This window comes from Gouania willdenowi, chromosome 3, assembly GCF_900634775.1.
Source record: "Gouania willdenowi chromosome 3, fGouWil2.1, whole genome shotgun sequence".
NCBI lineage: Eukaryota > Metazoa > Chordata > Actinopteri > Blenniiformes > Gobiesocidae > Gouania > Gouania willdenowi.
Genome location: NC_041046.1, coordinates 25,720,021 through 25,738,059, shown reverse-complemented (window position 1 = coordinate 25,738,059; position 18,039 = coordinate 25,720,021). Strand labels below are relative to the sequence as shown.

The following is an 18,039-nucleotide window of genomic DNA, read 5'->3' as shown; positions in this document are numbered from 1 at the left end:
AGGGCTTTAAATTAATCTTTTAGATCACCAGCCAGCATGGCTAATAGATTCTTAAAGTTACCAGCCAACCAGATTTTCCACCAGCCAAATTTTTTTCCAGCGAAAATAAATTACATTATGAGTGCCACAGAATAGATTTAAGCGTTTTTTAATAGTTTGTAATTTAGTTGATTGCAGAAATACATTTAAAAACAATGTTGTAACAATGCCTACCAGGTGCAATATGGAACTTTGGGTGTGTCAGAGAAGTAAACATTTTATGAAGTATATTCTCATAACTTAATAAACAAAAAATAGAAGTAATCAGTACTAACTTCTTTTCAGATCCTCTTTTATCTTTATTTTCCCTTGTGTCGGTAGCAGCCTTCCTTTTTTCGCAGTTCAGCCGGTAAATATCTCCACGTTTGTTTGTTTGTTCCTAACTAATTTGACATCATCATTCTATCCGATTCCTCCTTTAACGAACCATAACAGTCACGCTAACGTAAACACGTAGCCAATTGTTGTATGACACTTCACAACATAGTGTTCATGGGAAATGTAGGATTTAGTACAACCAGCAGTGTTGCCAGATACACATTACGTTTTAAAGTCTAAACACAGACAAAAACCCTCACATTTCTTGGCAGAAAACAGCCCAATCTGACAACAATGTTGCAACATCGTTTCTGCAGCCTGCCAATTCAAACAGACGCAGTGGTATTTGTTTCATTCTTCACCAGCCAAAATAACTGGTAACGCTACAATGTTACCCTCCAAAGTTAATTTTTACCCACATTTGGCGGGTTGGCGGGTGTTAATTTAAAGCCCTGCTTGTAAATAATCAAGAAAAGTTGGAACACCTGTAGGAATTAGTAGCACCAGCTTTCAAGGCTGATTCAACCTTCATTGCTGCAGAACAGCTTTAAATTGTTAACCCTCTGAAATGTACATCATTTTTCAGTTTTGGGTAACAAAACCCTTTTTTTCACCTCTGGCTGTTCAGTACTATTGGACTTGCACAAATTGAATTGCAATGAATAACTGCAAAAATTAGGGTGTTCTAAAGCTTTAGACCGGAAGTGTATATATACACACTGAACAAAAATATAAACGCAACACTTTTGTTTTTGCTCCCATTTTTCATGAGCTGAACTCAAAGATCTATATACACAAATTTCTCACAAATATTGTACACAAATCTGTCTAAATCTGTGTTAGAGATCACTTCTTCTTTTCAGAGATAATCCATCCCACCTCACAGGTGTGGCATATCAAGATGATGATTAGACAGCATGATTATTGCACAGGTGTGCCTTAGGCTGGCCACAATAAAAGGCCACTCTAAAAACATTCAGTTCAGTAATCACACAGCACAATGCCACAGATGTCGCAAGTTCTAAGGGAGCGTGCAATTGCTATGCTGACTGCAGGAATGTCCACCTGAGCTGTTGCCCGTGAATTGAATGTTCATTTCTCTATCATAAGACGTCTCCAAAGGCGTTTCAGAGAAATTGGCAGTACAACCACACTAGCCCAGGATCTCCACATCCAGCATTTTCACCTCCATGATCATCTGAGACCAGCCTCCCGGACAGCTGCTGCAACAATCGGTTTGCATAACCAAAGAATTTCCTCACAAACTGTCAGAAAACGTCTCAGGGAAGATGACATGCATGCTCATCGTTCTCATCGAGGTTCTCTACCTGACTGCAGTTCGTTGTTGTAACCAACTTGAGTGGGCAAATGCTCATAATTCAGGACGTAGTGTAGGTGAGCGGTTTGCTGATGTCAACATTGTGAATCGAGTGGCCCACGGTGGCGAGGGGTTATGGTATGGGCAGGCATATGTTATGGACAGCAAACACAGGTGTTACCGTGACGAGATCCCGAGGCCCATTGTTGTGCCATTCATCCACGACCATCACCTCATGTTGCAGCATGATAATGCACGCCCCCATGTTGCAAGGTTCTGTACACTATTCCTGGAAGCTGAAAACATCCCAGTTCTTGAATGGCCAGAATACTTACCGGACATGTCACCCATTGAGCATGTTTGGGATGCTCTGGATCGGCGTATACGACAGCGTGTTCCAGTTCCTGCCAATATCCAGCAACTTAGCACAGCTATTGAAGAGGAGTAGACCAACATTTCACAGGCCACAATCAACAACCTGATCAACTCTATGCAAAGGAGATGTGTTGAACTGCGTGAGGCAAATGGTGGTCATACCAGATACTGACTGGTTTTGTGACCCCCCCAATAAAGCAAAACTGTACATTTCAGGATGGCCTTTTATAAGCCTGTTCACACTCTCGGATATCTCGCTCTCGTTCAGTTCTCGCACATGTGTTCAAAGGTCGAGAGTGATAAACTCGCCTTGGCTGACAGCGAGTCTGACAAAGATTTTGAATATTTTACCCGTTGGAGTGTTGATTCCTTGAAAAAAAAAATGGTTAAACGTAGTATCAGTCTCTGAGGCAGAAAAACCAAGTTCGCTGCTTAAGTTAATGCTGCACACAAGCTGAAAATTCTGTTTTTCCCTGCCTTTTCAAACTCTTTCACTTATCGGCCTGTCCAACTTGTGCAAATTGAATTCAAATAATAGCTTAATAAAATAATCATGGACCTGGTTAGTGAATGGTGTACCTCGTGAATTTACTTTTTTCAAAGTGAGAACGCACACTGTCCTCATACTCGGAAATATCGCGAGGCTCATCAATAATAATGATAATACATTTTATTTATAAGCGCTTTACAAAAACTCAAATACACTTTACAACTACACAAGTCAGAAAAAGAAACCAACAACAATAAAGGTAAATACAGAAAATACATAACAATCACAAGTTAAAAGCTTGGGAGAGGAGTGCGGAAGCAGAGGAGGTCTGTCACTTTGATACTGCTTCTCCCATCGGTTTACAAAAGTGCTCGGATATGTGCAACAAACAGCGCAATCCAGAAGGGGCCACGCAACCCTGCCCCAGCCCCTGCACAGACGCCAGCACCCCCAGCGCACCCACACCGGCACGACAGGTCAACACCTCACAGAGACTGCCCCCAAGACCACCAGAAGACGGCACACCTCCAAGAGGTCAATCACCGCCACAGGCCGGCCCAGAGCAGCCCGCCACGCCGCAATGAAAAGCGACACCGCAACAGAGGCACCAGCGCCCGCACCAGGACCAACACAGGTCAGTTTAACAACTCAGAATGTGTTATTAAACATTTTGAAATAAATAAAAAAATGTCCCAATGTGCCTACAAAGCTGTCAATCTGGCAATTATTCTGCATCCTTAATTTATATATGCTCCTTATTATGAATGAGAATCAAACCCTGTTAAAATAACATTTTACTCTCCTCTGACCCTTAAACTCTACTTCCAAATCTAACTATTTAATCAACTTACTCCTTACTTACTGATTAACTAGGACTATTGAATAAAAGAACATTGTTTCAGGCTCATTTTAAAATCCTATGTTGACAAATAGCAAGGGAGCCTCTCACCCACGCTGGCAGGGCCTCCCTTTGCCTTGCTGTTGTAATTCACCGGCCTTTGTGTGGTCATTAATTTGTTGAAAAATCCATAGGAAAAGCTTTGTTGTTCTCCTCCATCACCTGCACAACTGCTCTCTGTTACTGCCTCCACATTTTAACTTAGCTTACCAACTCCGTTTTTTTACATTTTATTACTGCTTAAGTTGGAGCTGTAACTCTCTTTAAAGCTCTTTCACAACAGCGAATCCTAGAACATTTCAATGGCACTAGGACAGTCGGCTGTGTTTGGGCCAGTTTGAAAATGCAAACAAAGTATAGAGAAGATTGATTGTTTAAGCCGGACTCACAGGGTTTTTAATCAAATTCACATCTGTGACAGAGAGCTGACTGACAGCTGCAGCGCAAGAAAAGTAAAAAATTAAAGATTAAAAACAACTCATAAGCAGATGGAAAGCAGAGGATAAGGGCAGGTGTGTGTGGATTTTTGAAAAAACCCATTGAAGCAGGTTCTGCCACGTTTTGGGAAAATTATGCAGATAAGTTTTCCCTGAGCACTGCCTGCAGGTACAACTGGCTCTGACGGGCTGAGGAGAAGTGAATGAGACAGTCACAGACACTTCACCTGCTTTTTACTGCTGAAAATGTTATCTTCACTCTATGACCTGAATTATTGTGTATAAATAACAAGCAGCTCTAACTGAAGGGGCTTTTTTGCCATTTTGGAGCGGCTCAAAAGGTGTGCTGTGAATGCCATTCAAGGTGATAAAATTATCAGCTGATCTATTTCCATTTGGCCTAAGTCCGAGAGTGAAAGCAGACTAAGTTATAGAAACTCTGAAGTTGTCTTGGCCCTATTTGATTCATCTTGGACCACTCAATGGAGCAGAAGTGACAAGTGCACCAGTGCCTTTCAACTAGGAGGTTTTAACCCAAGCCCAAACCTTTTTTTTCTCTCTCTCTAGGAGATTGTGTGGGTAATTTTCTGGTACTCTGGTTTCCACACATACAAGAAGTAAATTCAAGAAGCATATCAAGGTTTATTGGAGTCTCTAAATTGCACATAGATTTAATGAGAGTGCCTGTGATGGTCTGTGTTTCCCATGATACCCTATCTAATGAATAGATGATAAAATTCACTGAGTCCGCCCACACACAGGTTTGGTCGATACCTCCCAAAGCACACCACAACTTCTTTTCAGTTTTTTAGTGTGTACTTAAGAGTGGATTTAAAAATATGCAAAACAGTTACATAACATTTCTAAATTATTAACTTCTTTATGTAGCTTAGACAGAGTTGGAAATATAAATGTCTTATGTAAGGTTCTATATTATTAAAGAGGACACGTTTCAGTGGTGTAAATCTTGAGGTTCAAGTATGGGGTCGTAATTGCCGAAGAGATCTGAGCTATTTATAGTGCAGCACCCAAAACATCAGCATCTTTTTGTTACTCCAACATTTCATGTAATTACATAAGCTCTATTTTTTATTAAAGCCCAACAATGCAAAGGTTTACAGAAAACTATAAAAGATTTTTTGGCAACACAATGTCTATGTAGGGATGTCATGATCTCCCTGTGCCTGGTTGGCTTTTCTTTAAACTGTGTACCTATTTTATTTCTCAAGTTAATAAAAAAATGAATAAAAACAAGGCAGTTACCAGTACTGGTTAGCATCTAAAGGTCTGGACTCAAACCTGGTTAACTGATTAGTGCTAGCTCTGGGTTCAGTCTCTGCTAAACCAATTTGGTAATTTGCTAGTCAAAACTTTGCTTGTTTTAAAAGATTGGTTGAGACTAGAGTTTACATGTCTGCATCCAGTGATGTAAGCCAACAGATTGCTGGTGGAAAATCTTCTGCACGAAACAAAAAATACTAAGTTTGATATAATAGTGAAGGTGACGGTAAGTAGGGATGATCTTTGGTAAAGGAGGAAAGCTGGCTAATGTGATGGAGAGGTGGTAAACAGATATTTTGTGTGTACAAGATGAAAGATAGGAAGAAAGGCCATGGGCATAGGAGGTGGATTTCAATAGTATAAATGCAAAAAGGAAAATGGGAGAAAAGAGACTGGACCAAAGTAATAGTGAAAGACCGGTGGAAGTAAATGTAGCGCACCATGAGGGATGAATCTAGGGTGACGCTGAATATTGTCAGCGCATACGCCCAATGGGTTGAATGTCAGTTAGGAAAGAAATAAATTTGAGAAAGGATTGGATGAAGTGGTGGAAAGTGTCCCCAGAGGTGAGAGAGTGGTGGAAGGAGCAAGCTGTGAGCATGTCAGTGCTCAGCAGATGGAAGGAGTACTTTAAGGGGCAGAGGAATGGTGAAAATTAGAGGGAGAGCAGGGCGGATGGAGAAAAAACATGAAAGAGAAAGTAGCAAGAAAGAACTGTAAGCAAGTGGAAAAAGTGCTAAGGCGATAGATCCAGATAACGTACCTGTGGGAGAGGGTGAAGTTAACTTTCTAACTACAAAGATTGTTTAACACAAGCTTGTACACATCCGGATGCTGTTGAAAGGACGCTTGTTATGTGCAAAACTGCAGTAAAAACAGAAGTGTAAAATTGACTAGTGTCAATACCCCTACAAAGTCCTCTGCTTTTCTAGAAGGATAAAATTAATTGTCTCATTTAGGTGTAATCCATCTCTTGGTCAACATTTTCAAATTCATGACTCATCACCAGCTCATGTAAGTTTATAGTGTCCCAAACCCAAAGATAACCATAACCATTCTCTGCTCGCTGTGGTCTTTAAGTCAGACAGCACAATTTTGTGCCAACTCTCATCTAGTCATTACTTTCCCCTCTACATTGTGTGCAATTCTGTGTTTTTTTTATTTCTGTAGTGTTCTGTTGGAGACTCTGAGCAGTTAGTAAATCTGGTGTAGTTCTGTGTGTTCTTCTCTCGATGGGGGCATTTCAGCGATGATTTCAAGACATAGCATTTCAATAGTTGAGTTGTGTGAACTGAAATCCTCCCTGTGTCCTCAAGTGCTCTTTTGTTACTCTGATGATGTCTGTTTACTCCAATGTGAAGCATTGGTTTCAGGAGTGTCAAAAGATTCTGTACTGTCTGTGCTACTGAGGACAACACTGTCTTTTGAGACAGCCAAATATTAAACAATTACTACTACCAACAGTAGTAAAGTTTGAAACAAAGAACAAAACAAAAACAGGGTATTTATAAAAAATAAAAAAAAAAAAAAAAAAAAAAAGATAATAAAATGTAAGGTCTGCAGATTTTTCACCCATTTCTAAAGTCAGGTATCTGCCACATTGAGCAACTTCAAAGCAAATACACTTTTATCACCAATATCTCCCCTTTTCACATTTCTTTGCATCCTATGGCTTTTGAACATCTGCGGTGAGAGAACACTGTGAGGACAGGAGCCTTTCCTGCTCAATCTGAGCGCATGCTCATTTAACATGTTGCTCCCTCTTCACAGATGAGGCTTGAAATATTCCCTTGTGTTGACCTGCTCAGTTCCTTTACCTGCGTCACTGAAGCCTCAGACAAGATGCTGATTGATTGCATTCAGCAGGGGAGCAGTGATGAAAATATCTACAGTCCAGTAAAAAAAACAGCAGAAAGTTAAAAACATGGAGGTTACCTTTTATGCAGTCTTCACTTTAATAATGACCTAAATTGACTTAAGCTAGGTATAAAAGTATACAACTTCCTGAGGTTTATGTGTTCACTATTAAAGACACAAAAATATTAATATTTGATTGAATGACAATTAAATTACTCATTTAAAAACTAGCGATAAATGCATTCATGCCATCAATATGATGCCCATACTGTAGTCATTAGATGACTACAGTATGATAATGTATCTACAGATTTTAATAAACGATGCAAGAATGTTTAACCAAGCTGCGTTCTATTCATAAAAAGACTCCAGCTGAACAATTATCTGTAAAACGATGTAACCGTACATAAAGAGCAATTTATTCAAACATGATAAAATGAAGACTGTGTAAAGAACACACAAAGAGAGGTTACAAAAACAAAGACAAAACAAACTGGAGAGAAATTATAGGTTATTTACATAACCCTAGTTTCATGATTTAATACGAGTGACATGTCGCACTATGGGATATACGCCTCCTGCGTCATATATAATTCCGCCAATCTGATTGGCTGATGAAAGATGTATTCATCAACCGTGCTAGTCCCACCTACTATAAGTAGGGGAGGCGGAGGATACATTGGCATTCTGTAACCACCTGTTAATGCTCTGCCAGCTGAAGGGTAGTCTTTGTGAGACATCTCACTCATATTACATCATAGAACCAGGGTTATGTAAATAACCTATAATTCTATTTCATTGTTTCGATGTCTCACTATGGTATGTGGTAGCTCCCGTAATTGTAGACAAGCTTAATGCATGCCACACCAGCCAGCAGGGCAAACCAGGAGAACCGCCCGTGCCACAAACATCCAGCTGGTAAAACCAGACAAAAGTGAGGGGCGAGGACCAACTCGCCACCGCACAGACATCCTGAACAGACACTCCCCTGAACAAGACCCAGAAAGTGGCTAAACCCCATGTCGAATGGGCATGCAAGCCCACAGGCGGCTGCAAACCCTGACTCGAATAAGCCAAAGCAATCACTTTTTCCACCCAGTGTGACAAGCATCAAGTTTGCGTGCCCCAATGGTTCAAAAGGTGGGTACGTAAGTAACTCCAGGACAACGGCCAAATCCGACGGCGGCACCAGCGGCCTGGACACCGGGTGGAGCCTGCGTGCTCCCTTCATAAAGTGGACGATCAGCGGATGCTGGCTATAGAGACCATAGAGAAAGCCCTCCGTATGTCAATGTATGTCAGGAATGACAGGATCACCCCCACGGAGCACTGAAAAGGAATGTGTACCGCCCGAAAACACCACTCCTCAAGCACCCTTCACTTGCAGTCATATAGAGACCGAGTGGAGCAGGCCCTAGCGCTCTGAATCGTGGAAATCACATGTTGTGAGTGCCCCATGGCTGACAGGTTGCACCATTCAGGGGCCAGACCCATAGTGCCAGGCGCTCTGGGTGAGCTGAGAGACAGGAAACGATCGCAATTCCACAGGATCAATCTCCATGCCAGCAGGTGCAGCTGACGGGAGCGCAAGCCGCCCTGGTGGTTGACATACGCCACTGTGGTCATATTGTCTGTCCTCACCAGGACATGATGGTCCCTGAGGAACAGGAGAAAATGCCGAAGTGCGAGGATCACCGCTAAAAGCTCCAAGTAATAGATGTGGGAGCACTGGGGACTCGTATCCCAGAGTCCTCTCACCGACCGCCCCTTGTATACCGCGCCCCAGCCTGTTAGGCTGGCGTCCATAGTAACCACCTCTTTGGACAAGATGGTGCCCAAAGGAACCTCTTGCGTCAAGAAAAATGGGGTGCGCCAGTGGAGCAGGGTCCCAGCGCACTACTGCATAACCAACACCCTCTGTGCGCCATGATATGCCGGATCCAGACCCCGGGCTACCCCCCACAGCTGGAATTCCTGCATGTGGAGATGGCCGAGGCGGGTTACCAGGATGGCAGAAGCCATAAGCCCAAGCAGACGAAGACACGTCCTGAATAAGATGAAGTTTCCTGGTTGGACAAGTGTGAGGCACGATGTGAATGTCTCTACATGTGCATCTGAAAGGCGCGCCGTGAATGGTACCGACAGCTGGGGTAGGCCCAAAACCTGTACCAAAACAAGCATGCTCTTTTCCCTGTTTATGATAAAACCCAGATCGACCAGGTGATACAACAGGATGCACGTGTGCACTCAGGCCTCCGCCTCCGACTGTGCCAAAAGCAGCCAGTCGTCCAGATACGTGGCCAAACAGATGCCCCGCTGCCGTAGCGGGGCCATCGCCACTTCTGTGCACTGAACGAACACCCTCGGGCTGAGAGACCACCCGGAGGGGAGGACCCGGTACTCATAGCACACCTCTTGGAAAGTGAACCGTAGGAACTTTCTATGGGGAGGACAGATTGGAATGTGGAAATATGCATCCTTCAGGTCGATGTGAACAAATCGTTCTGACACAGCATGCGTAACAGGGAGGCATGCGTAAGCATCCTGAAGCTGTATAACCTGAGATATCCATTGAGAGCACGTAAATCCAGGATAGGGCGAATCCCAGACCCCCTCGTTTGGGGACCAGAAAATACCTGGAGCAAAATCCGCTCTGACACAGTTCGGAAGAAACGACAGAAATTGATCCCGTCTAGCAATGAAAGAATCTCCTCCTGCAGGACACGGGATGACTCTCCCTGAGCCTGTGAGTGTAGAACGCAGTTGAACCGGGGAGGGGGAGATGCAAACTGCAGTCTGTACCACTTCATTATCGTTCGTAACACCCAAGGCAGTTACGCAACGCCCTACCCCTTACGCCATCGGGACGGGCCATGGACCCCGGGGAGCACACACTGGAACAGAAAAGGCGGGGCTGGCGAACGGGGAACAACCAGCCGCATCACCTGAGGAGAGAGAGAGACCCCGTCAGGTTGCCCTCTTCTTTTTCTTGGCCTGGGTGGGGGGCATGGGCAGAGCCGATGCACCAGCAGCCGGGGCTGTGGGCCTCCTGGGCCAGCCGTAGGACTCGTGTCCTGAGGGTTGGGCGGGCCGAGAGGCTGGAGACTTGGGGGCCTTAAACAGCGTACCCTGAGGAGCTGGGAAAGTTTTGCGGCGAGCAGGCGATGACAAGACGAGGGCCTTCCGTGGGAGGCAAAGGCAGAGAGCTTCGTCATCTTTTTTCTTTGCCTCGCAGCGCCACTGCATAGAGGCCAGAGCCAAGCCGAAAATCCTCTCTGGGACGACGGGCATTTTGAGAACGTCCCCTTTCTCTGCCTCTGACAGGCTCACCTGGTGCACCAGCCATCTGCGTAGGCTCTTCATTGTGAAACAGACAGTGTTGGCAGCCCAAGACACAAATAAGCTTCCCGCACCTGCAGAGCCGAACTTCCAAGCTCCTAGCCCCTCCAGTCTTACGTGGGGCCTTCTACTTCATCCTTCTGTGCCGGGGTGCAGCAGATGGGAAACTAGCTTAGTGCTACCGTGTGGGGGCTAGACGCCAAGCTAGGGGAGGGCGACAGCCAACACCTGGCAACCACACGAGGTGGTGTCGACGCCGAGCCGACAACAGAGGTGTTGGGGCAGGCGTCTTCCTTGACAGCCATGGGGGGCGATGAGCAGTGATGAGCCGAGCCGGAAATCGGGATACCAGCGGTCGGCCTTCCTTCGACAGTTGTGGGGGCTTCGGAGCAGTTTACCTTTCAAGGGTGAGAGCAAGAAAGGCACTGCGCACCAAAAACTCAAGCGGAAAGGATACACAACAGCGCCCGGGGGCAGAATCAAACACGAGGGTCCACTTGTGGACGGTTGAGCTGCTGCAGAGAAAGCTTCCAGAGCGAGAAGAGGTGTAAGAATACTGATGTATCCTTCGCCTCCCCTACTTGTAGTAGGTGGGACTAGCACGGCGGATTAATACAATTTTCATCAATTAATCAGATTGGTGGAGTGAAAAAGGTCTTCTGGATATGACACAGGGGACGTATATCCCATAGTAAGACATCAAAATGAATATTCTGAAATAAACTATTTCAATCATCAGGTAAAAGTGAGATTGGTTTTGTCTTTAATAGCAATATATTTAAGGTGTTAACATAAAGCCTTGAACCTGTTAAAATATCCCTGCTAAACAATCTCTGAGGTCATTGACGAAGGAAAAAACAATTAATGCAATATAGCGAGTTTTGGAGGGTTGGTTTGACCCAATTTTTCATTCAAGCATGCAATTTCAGGACATATCAAAAGTAAATAAGTATGTATTCATTAACATAGTGTATGACTAATCAGGTGCTTTACTGATATGAATAGTACATTTCAATGACTGACAGAAAACAGATCAAATCAACTTAGCTCTTTGCTCAGAACTATTTTAAGGACATGAACTAGCCAACATTAGCAGATGTTTTAAAGTAGGATGAACTTTGGGAGCTACCTTTGAATAGGCAATAAGGCTAAGCAAACAGGCTTTTACTGGAGGTCCAGATATGAGGCAGCTAAAGTCTGACTGTGATGGACAGGTGGCCCTTGGAAGCAGACAGAAGGAGCTTGGCGTGAAAACACACACACACACACACACAAACACACACACACACACAAATGCCGTTATGTTCTTATTTCTGACGAGTACATTTCTGCAGATCTCACAGCATTTCCTAGTTCCTGACACAGTAATGTCATCAAGGTCAACAGAGCAGAAAAACATTTATCATCGTATGTTCTTAAAAAAAAAAAATTAAAAAAAATCACAAGAAATCATATTGTATTAGCCACCTGGAGGAAATCCACATAATCCAAATGAACATTTAGAAACAGCAGTTTAACTGAGAAGTCATCTCCATACTGGCACTGGTGAATGGATATAAATGGGTTTTCTTCAACAGAATCATATAAGGAACTTGGTAAATCAATTTCAACTTGCTTCTGAGATACGATTGCAATTGAAAAAGACACAATATCTACTTTAAGTTTCTGTTTATTTAGTAAAAAAAGAAAAAAACAAATAAAAAAGATATTTATTGGGGAGAATTAGAATAAAGGAAACAAAAATTAGCAGACAAACTAATTTAAAAAATAATAATCCCGTTAAACTCGATACGTTCATTTTGGGTTGAAAAGTTACCTAAACATAGTTGTACTAAAAAGCAATATACAGTATATTAATTCAAATTGTTTTGGAATTACAACACATCCATTAATCTTTCCAACAATCTCATGCTCAGGGTTGCAGGTAGAAGAACTCACAGGGTTTTATCATAGGACCACTAAGTAAATTTTCACTGCTATGCTTATGATACACTAATACATTATTTTAAAATGTAAATGTAGATAAAACAACATTTACTTGAAGCTTTAACACATCCATCCTGTTATCAAAGCTGCGCGTGCTTTAATAACAGAGGACAATAATTAATAAGAAACCATTAACATTTTCCTACCAAATAATCTAAATATATCCATTTATCAAAATGTTTCACGACCCCTTTAAATAAGATTTCTGTCACTTATTTTGCTACATTATTCCCTGCAGTGGTTTTTTCTTTGTGTTCCTTTACTAATTTGAGGTTTTCTGTAGTTGCCTCTCCTGTTTTTTTTATTGTTATTTTTTTTACTGTCCATTGTGTTTTATTTACAGGTTTGAGTTTTCTTTACAGTCCTCTTTCAAGGTGTTGTTCATACTTCTCCTTTGTTCATCTTCGCTGGATATATGAAATATCAGGCAGCTGAGATTGATTGATTGATTGATTGATCCAGATTGATGTTATCGATACATCTCTATCTATTGTATTCTACCTATGAGGCAGATATCCAAAGAAAAAGGATTTTTGAAACAAGTATCACTCTTAACCATGGATGTCAACTCAAACTCTCCTTTGAGTGTCATACTTGAACATTTTACTTTCATGCAATTAGCGGTAGTTGATTTACAGCTCCATTATGCTGCCCTGTCTCATTACCAGAAGGACCCACAGATACAATATCAAAACCAAGGTAGTGGATTAGTATATAATGTTTTAAGGAATACAGAACGACTGCAAATGCAATCTAATCCAAATGTAGAATGATTCAATTGAATATATATATATATATATATGTATTGTGCTGATCCAGTTGTTTGCTTTTGCAAATTTAGGTTCAAAACACTTACTATGGAGATGATGACTGCAGAGCTTCAAGCAAAATGAAGTCATGGCAACAAGAAAAATGATGCAGAGAGCGTCAAGGCATCGGGAAGGAGACAAGTGCCATTTAAAACAGAAGCTAATATATTTCGAGGAACACACAGTTTCTTTAATAGGCTTACGTTTTTTTCACTATTGGGACATCAAATTATCCCTCTGCTATAAAATTGTACTCAAATTGACAATAACTCTCAACAGTTTACATCGAGGTTGCCCTTCCCACAAGACATGAGAGTACAAAGAGGAGAGAAAATCCTCTAACCCTGTTGTGTGGATGCTCTGCGTAGGCTGGCAGGGTCTTTTACTCAGGCTTCCAATAATATTGGTTAATTGCTAGATTTCTCTAGCCTCTCTCAACTTGCATCATGAGTAGGCGTGGAAGAGTTTAGAGAGGGGGTTCATTGCTGCTGACAGAATACAGTGTTCTTGTTCACTCCCTCTCTTTCTTAATTGTCATTCCATGCTCAGAGGCACATTTCTCAAGCAGATTCCCTTGAGAGAGGTTTCCCCAGAATCTACGTAAAAGGATTCCTTCCCACGCAATGGTCTTAGGAACATCTCATTTTCACCACCCGCGCCTTGCTCACGCACACACATACTCCCTCTCACCCTGGCATCATGTCCTCGTGTCTCCCTGCTTTCTCACTCACTTGTGTTTTCATTTCCTTGCTTTCTCTCTCTGTCTACTTTTTAATACCTCTCCTCCCTCTAACTTATAGATCCTTTGTGGGAGGCAGCATCTCCCTCACACTGCAGGCGTGGGCCCTTACACTGATAAATGACATGCTGGGCCCGCCAGCTTTGCTTGGGGGGAGAAGAGCTTTAAGTTAAGATGGAAGAAAGGATTTGATAGGATAGTTAAACTCAGTGGTTGCATCTCAGCAAGTGGTCTTAGGGTAGAAGTGAGAAAAAAAAAATGGTAATAAGACACCCCCAAACAGCCAACCCACAACCAAAAGTGACAAAGAAGGGGTCAGACACTAAGAGCACAACAATTTGTGTGTTTACTTTTAGGCTTTCATTTAATCACTTATCACTTACCAGTGCTCCTTGGCCAACTGCTGGGCCAGTGAAATAGCTGTTGGATCTCTGTCCAAGGCAAGAACTGTGACATCATGGGCCATGTTCAGTATTGCTTTGGTATGACCACCACCTCCAAATGTCATGTCCAGGACCACCTACATGCGAGAAAGCAAGAAAACAACACATTCTTCTCACAACAGGACTCCATATACGTGATTCATCATTGCTAACTTATCATCGCAAAGTTAGTTTATCATTAAAGTGCCTCATTCACAGTGGTGCACAAACATGTGACACTCCACATTGGATCTTTACCAATCTTCTCATCTTGAGCAACATAATGTTCCTTATTTTTAGGTCATTAAGGCAACTTAATGATAATATCTAAAGTTTTCAAACTTTTCTGATGTACAAAAATGAATAATCACCCAACAAAAAGTTAAGACAGTGGTTAAATAAACTGATGGGAATTATTTAAGTTCAAAACAATTCATTAAAAAATTAACTAGTATTAGATATACATCGGGTATTTTAACAAGTCCTTTAAAATCCTTGCAAAAAAAAAAAAAAATATTTGGACAGGAGTTAGAGCCTAAAAAGATTTAACAAAGATAGTCAAAGAACCATTTTGTACAATTCAGGGTAATTGATAAGTAAAAGAGATTGCTATATAAAAATAATTTTAGAGGGACAAAAGATGAAAAAAAGAGAAAAAAATGGAACCACTGGAATTGCACATTCAACTGTTCACACATTAAAACACTTATATGAAAGATTTGCCATATAATTTGATTTGCCATAGAATTGCCTGTGCCACCTGTGACTAAGAGCACCAGCTGAAAGCAAAGCCATTGTGTTCTAAACTAAAATGGGCAAATGTTTAAAAGAAGAGGGAAAAAGATATTGGAAGATATTAGGTGGTGAGATTAATAAATTTCAAATCTGGAAGCTCACCAGAGCAAAGTTCAACAGTATGAACAGACTATGACACTGAAATATCCAGACGAATCAAACAAAATAGGCTCAATTACACACAGGTAAGTTAAAGCTGCAATATGTAAAATTGTGAGAATTTTATAGAAACAACCACGCTTACCTTCCCCTGCCTGTTTCGAAACCAATCGTCCCTTAACGGTATCCTCGTGAACGCGCACAACTGTGGAGCTCTTAATGACTTTTTTCCCATTAGAGACTTGACAAATTGAGGGACTTTATCTTGTGTTATTGGAGAGTTTTCTGATGTTTTAGAGACTGACATGAATGCACATATTACTCTGTAATTACTGTCCTGATCAGCGTCTGAAGCTGTGAGCTCCTCCGTCGCCACAAGCTGCAGTGATCCAAGCTGCCATTCAAACCCACAAATTAATTGCGTCTGTTCTCTCCACCTTGGATATGCTTCTCTTAGGTTTACATGCAAATTATCCCGTCTCTTATCACTCTCCCTCTGAAACAAGTACATGGGGCAGACCCTGCACAGTCACAGAGGTACACACAGACTCAAAGCCAATCATGAGTCCGTTGTGCCCGAGTATGTTTGGTACTTTAAACTGTAGCTTCTCCACGTCGGTCTTCCTTTTTCCTCTTGCTTTGCCGTGTGACTGTTATGCCTCAAGCCGCGATGGGGACTTCTCCTGCATCTACTTAGCCAGCCAATAGTAACACCCCAAAATGTTTGTAAAAAAACATCTGATTCACTGAAAGGTTGCGTCACACTCCTGAATTTCTAAACCTCATATATAAAGAGAAGGAAAGGTTTAAAAGTCTACCATCCTTTCAGAACACTTTGGATTACAATATGCTCAAAGATGATAATGGATTTTTGACCAACTGAAGCCAAAAAAAATTACATAATGCAAACCTAACTATAGTTTGAATACATCATTAGATTCTAGTAGTTACTAAACCGGTCAGCCTAGCATGCAGACGTTAAATCAATGAAAAATATTGGCCTTTACAAAATTAACAATCCTCGCAAAGACAATCAAAGAAAACTTTTGAAAACTTTGACTTAAAATCTCATCAAATAAAAATAAAGCTAAACAAGAAAAAGTAAATGTTACGTTGAGGCTGAATATTTCAACAAGATGACAAAAACACGGCTGAAAATCTACTAAAGGCATTCATGCAGAGGACCGAGTACAGTACAATGTTATGTTACTGAATTGGTCAGCCTGACCTTGGATCAATGAAAAAGATTGGCCTTCATAAAATTAACAATCTTGGCAAACACAATCCAAAACTATTGATCAGTTTGAATACACTGTACAACTATCATTCCTGTTCAACAAAGATGTGTCCTCTGCATTCCTCCCGCAGTTTAAAAAAAAAAGTATTTTGAGTTTTTAAATCATTGATGTTTATTACTGCTGCAAGTGGTCTGTGTGTATGTGGTTTTCCTTTTCTGTTAAGAAAATGAATGGATAGAATTTGATAGATTCAGCTCATTTAGCAAAGGGTCAAAACACAGTTTGGGCACCCATCTGAGGTTATGTATTAATTCACTTTGTCTTCACAGAAAATAATCACAGTGAGATATCTTTTAATTTTCTAATAGTACTGTTTTTTCCATACAAAGAAAGAGTTGTAATGTTAGCAACTGCAAGTATATGAAATTAAAACAGATGTTAAGAAGTGTAAGCCTCATTATTACATTTAACAGCTGCACCTACTTGATTGGAGCACAAAATTGGTTTGATATAATCCCTACGCATTAAACTTAATAAATAGTTGCCTCCAATCATGAGAAACAGTATTTAAGGTGGCCAAAATAAAGTTGTCAAATCCCCTGAAGACAAGAATTATTGAGCATTATAGTTTGCAAATCTTTCAGCTGTCAGTTATTGGTCAAAAAGAACACACTGACCACCTCCAAAAACCTACAAGATTGTCTTGCAGCAGATGGTGTCACTTGGCATTCTTCAACAATATATGGCGCCTTTTTCTGAGCACGTGCAACAAACAGAGTTGCTTAAAAAATGCAACAGCACATTTGGACAAGCCAGTTTTGTTTTGGAATATAGTAGTTCGGAGTGATAAAACAAAGAACGAGTAACTTGGCCATAACAAGCGACAGCATAAATGGCGGAGAAATAAAGCAGCATTCCAAGAACAACACTTGCTACACAAAGTGAAGTTTGGTGGAACTTCCCTCAGGCTGTGAGTCTGTGTGACTAGTGGCATTACAGGGAAAACTGTTGAAGTTATTAAGTCAAATTGGCTATGTTCACACTGCAGGGTATGATGCCCAGTTCTGATTTTTTTTATTTAGATTTTTCTTCATGTAGTCATTCAGATTACAAAAACAAATGCGACTTCTAATGTGAACGGAGCGCATCGGTGAAGTGACCCACATGCGCACAAAACACGTCGCAGTGTGTTTGCTGAAGTATATATGGGCCCCATATACCGTCCAATTGTGAGTTCTCTATTTTGGCTTGAATTGACCACCCACTTCATATATTTAACTGTTCTAAAGTACATCACTAACTGTTTTCTGCTTCTTCTGTCTTTGCTTTTCACGCCTGTCTGTTTTGTCAAACAATTGTGACATATGTCACCTATTGATGACATGTAGGTCGGATGAATGTTTGATATATGGAACCAACAATAACTTTCCACCAACCAGAAAAGGGCTACGGGAGTGGATACATTGCCTAGAGAAAGACACAAACGTTGCTTAAGAAAATGTTGTGCCAATAAATCGACTATAAATCTCATCAAATTTGAAAAAAAAAAAAAAAGACAAAATAACAGTTACGTTGGCTGAATATTTCAGTGAGACAACA

The 18,039-nt window shown here is 41.4% G+C and overlaps 1 protein-coding gene across 1 annotated transcript in view; it reads right to left on the bottom strand.

Annotated features, from left to right (window-relative positions):
• mettl15 (methyltransferase 15, mitochondrial 12S rRNA N4-cytidine) overlaps positions 1–18,039 on the bottom strand; it is a 72,811-nt gene that overhangs the window by 15,625 nt on the left and 39,147 nt on the right. The window contains exon 3 of the mRNA XM_028443118.1: positions 14,270–14,406. Within this exon, the coding sequence (XP_028298919.1) occupies positions 14,270–14,406 (137 nt within the window). The remainder of the gene's footprint in view (positions 1–14,269; positions 14,407–18,039) is intronic.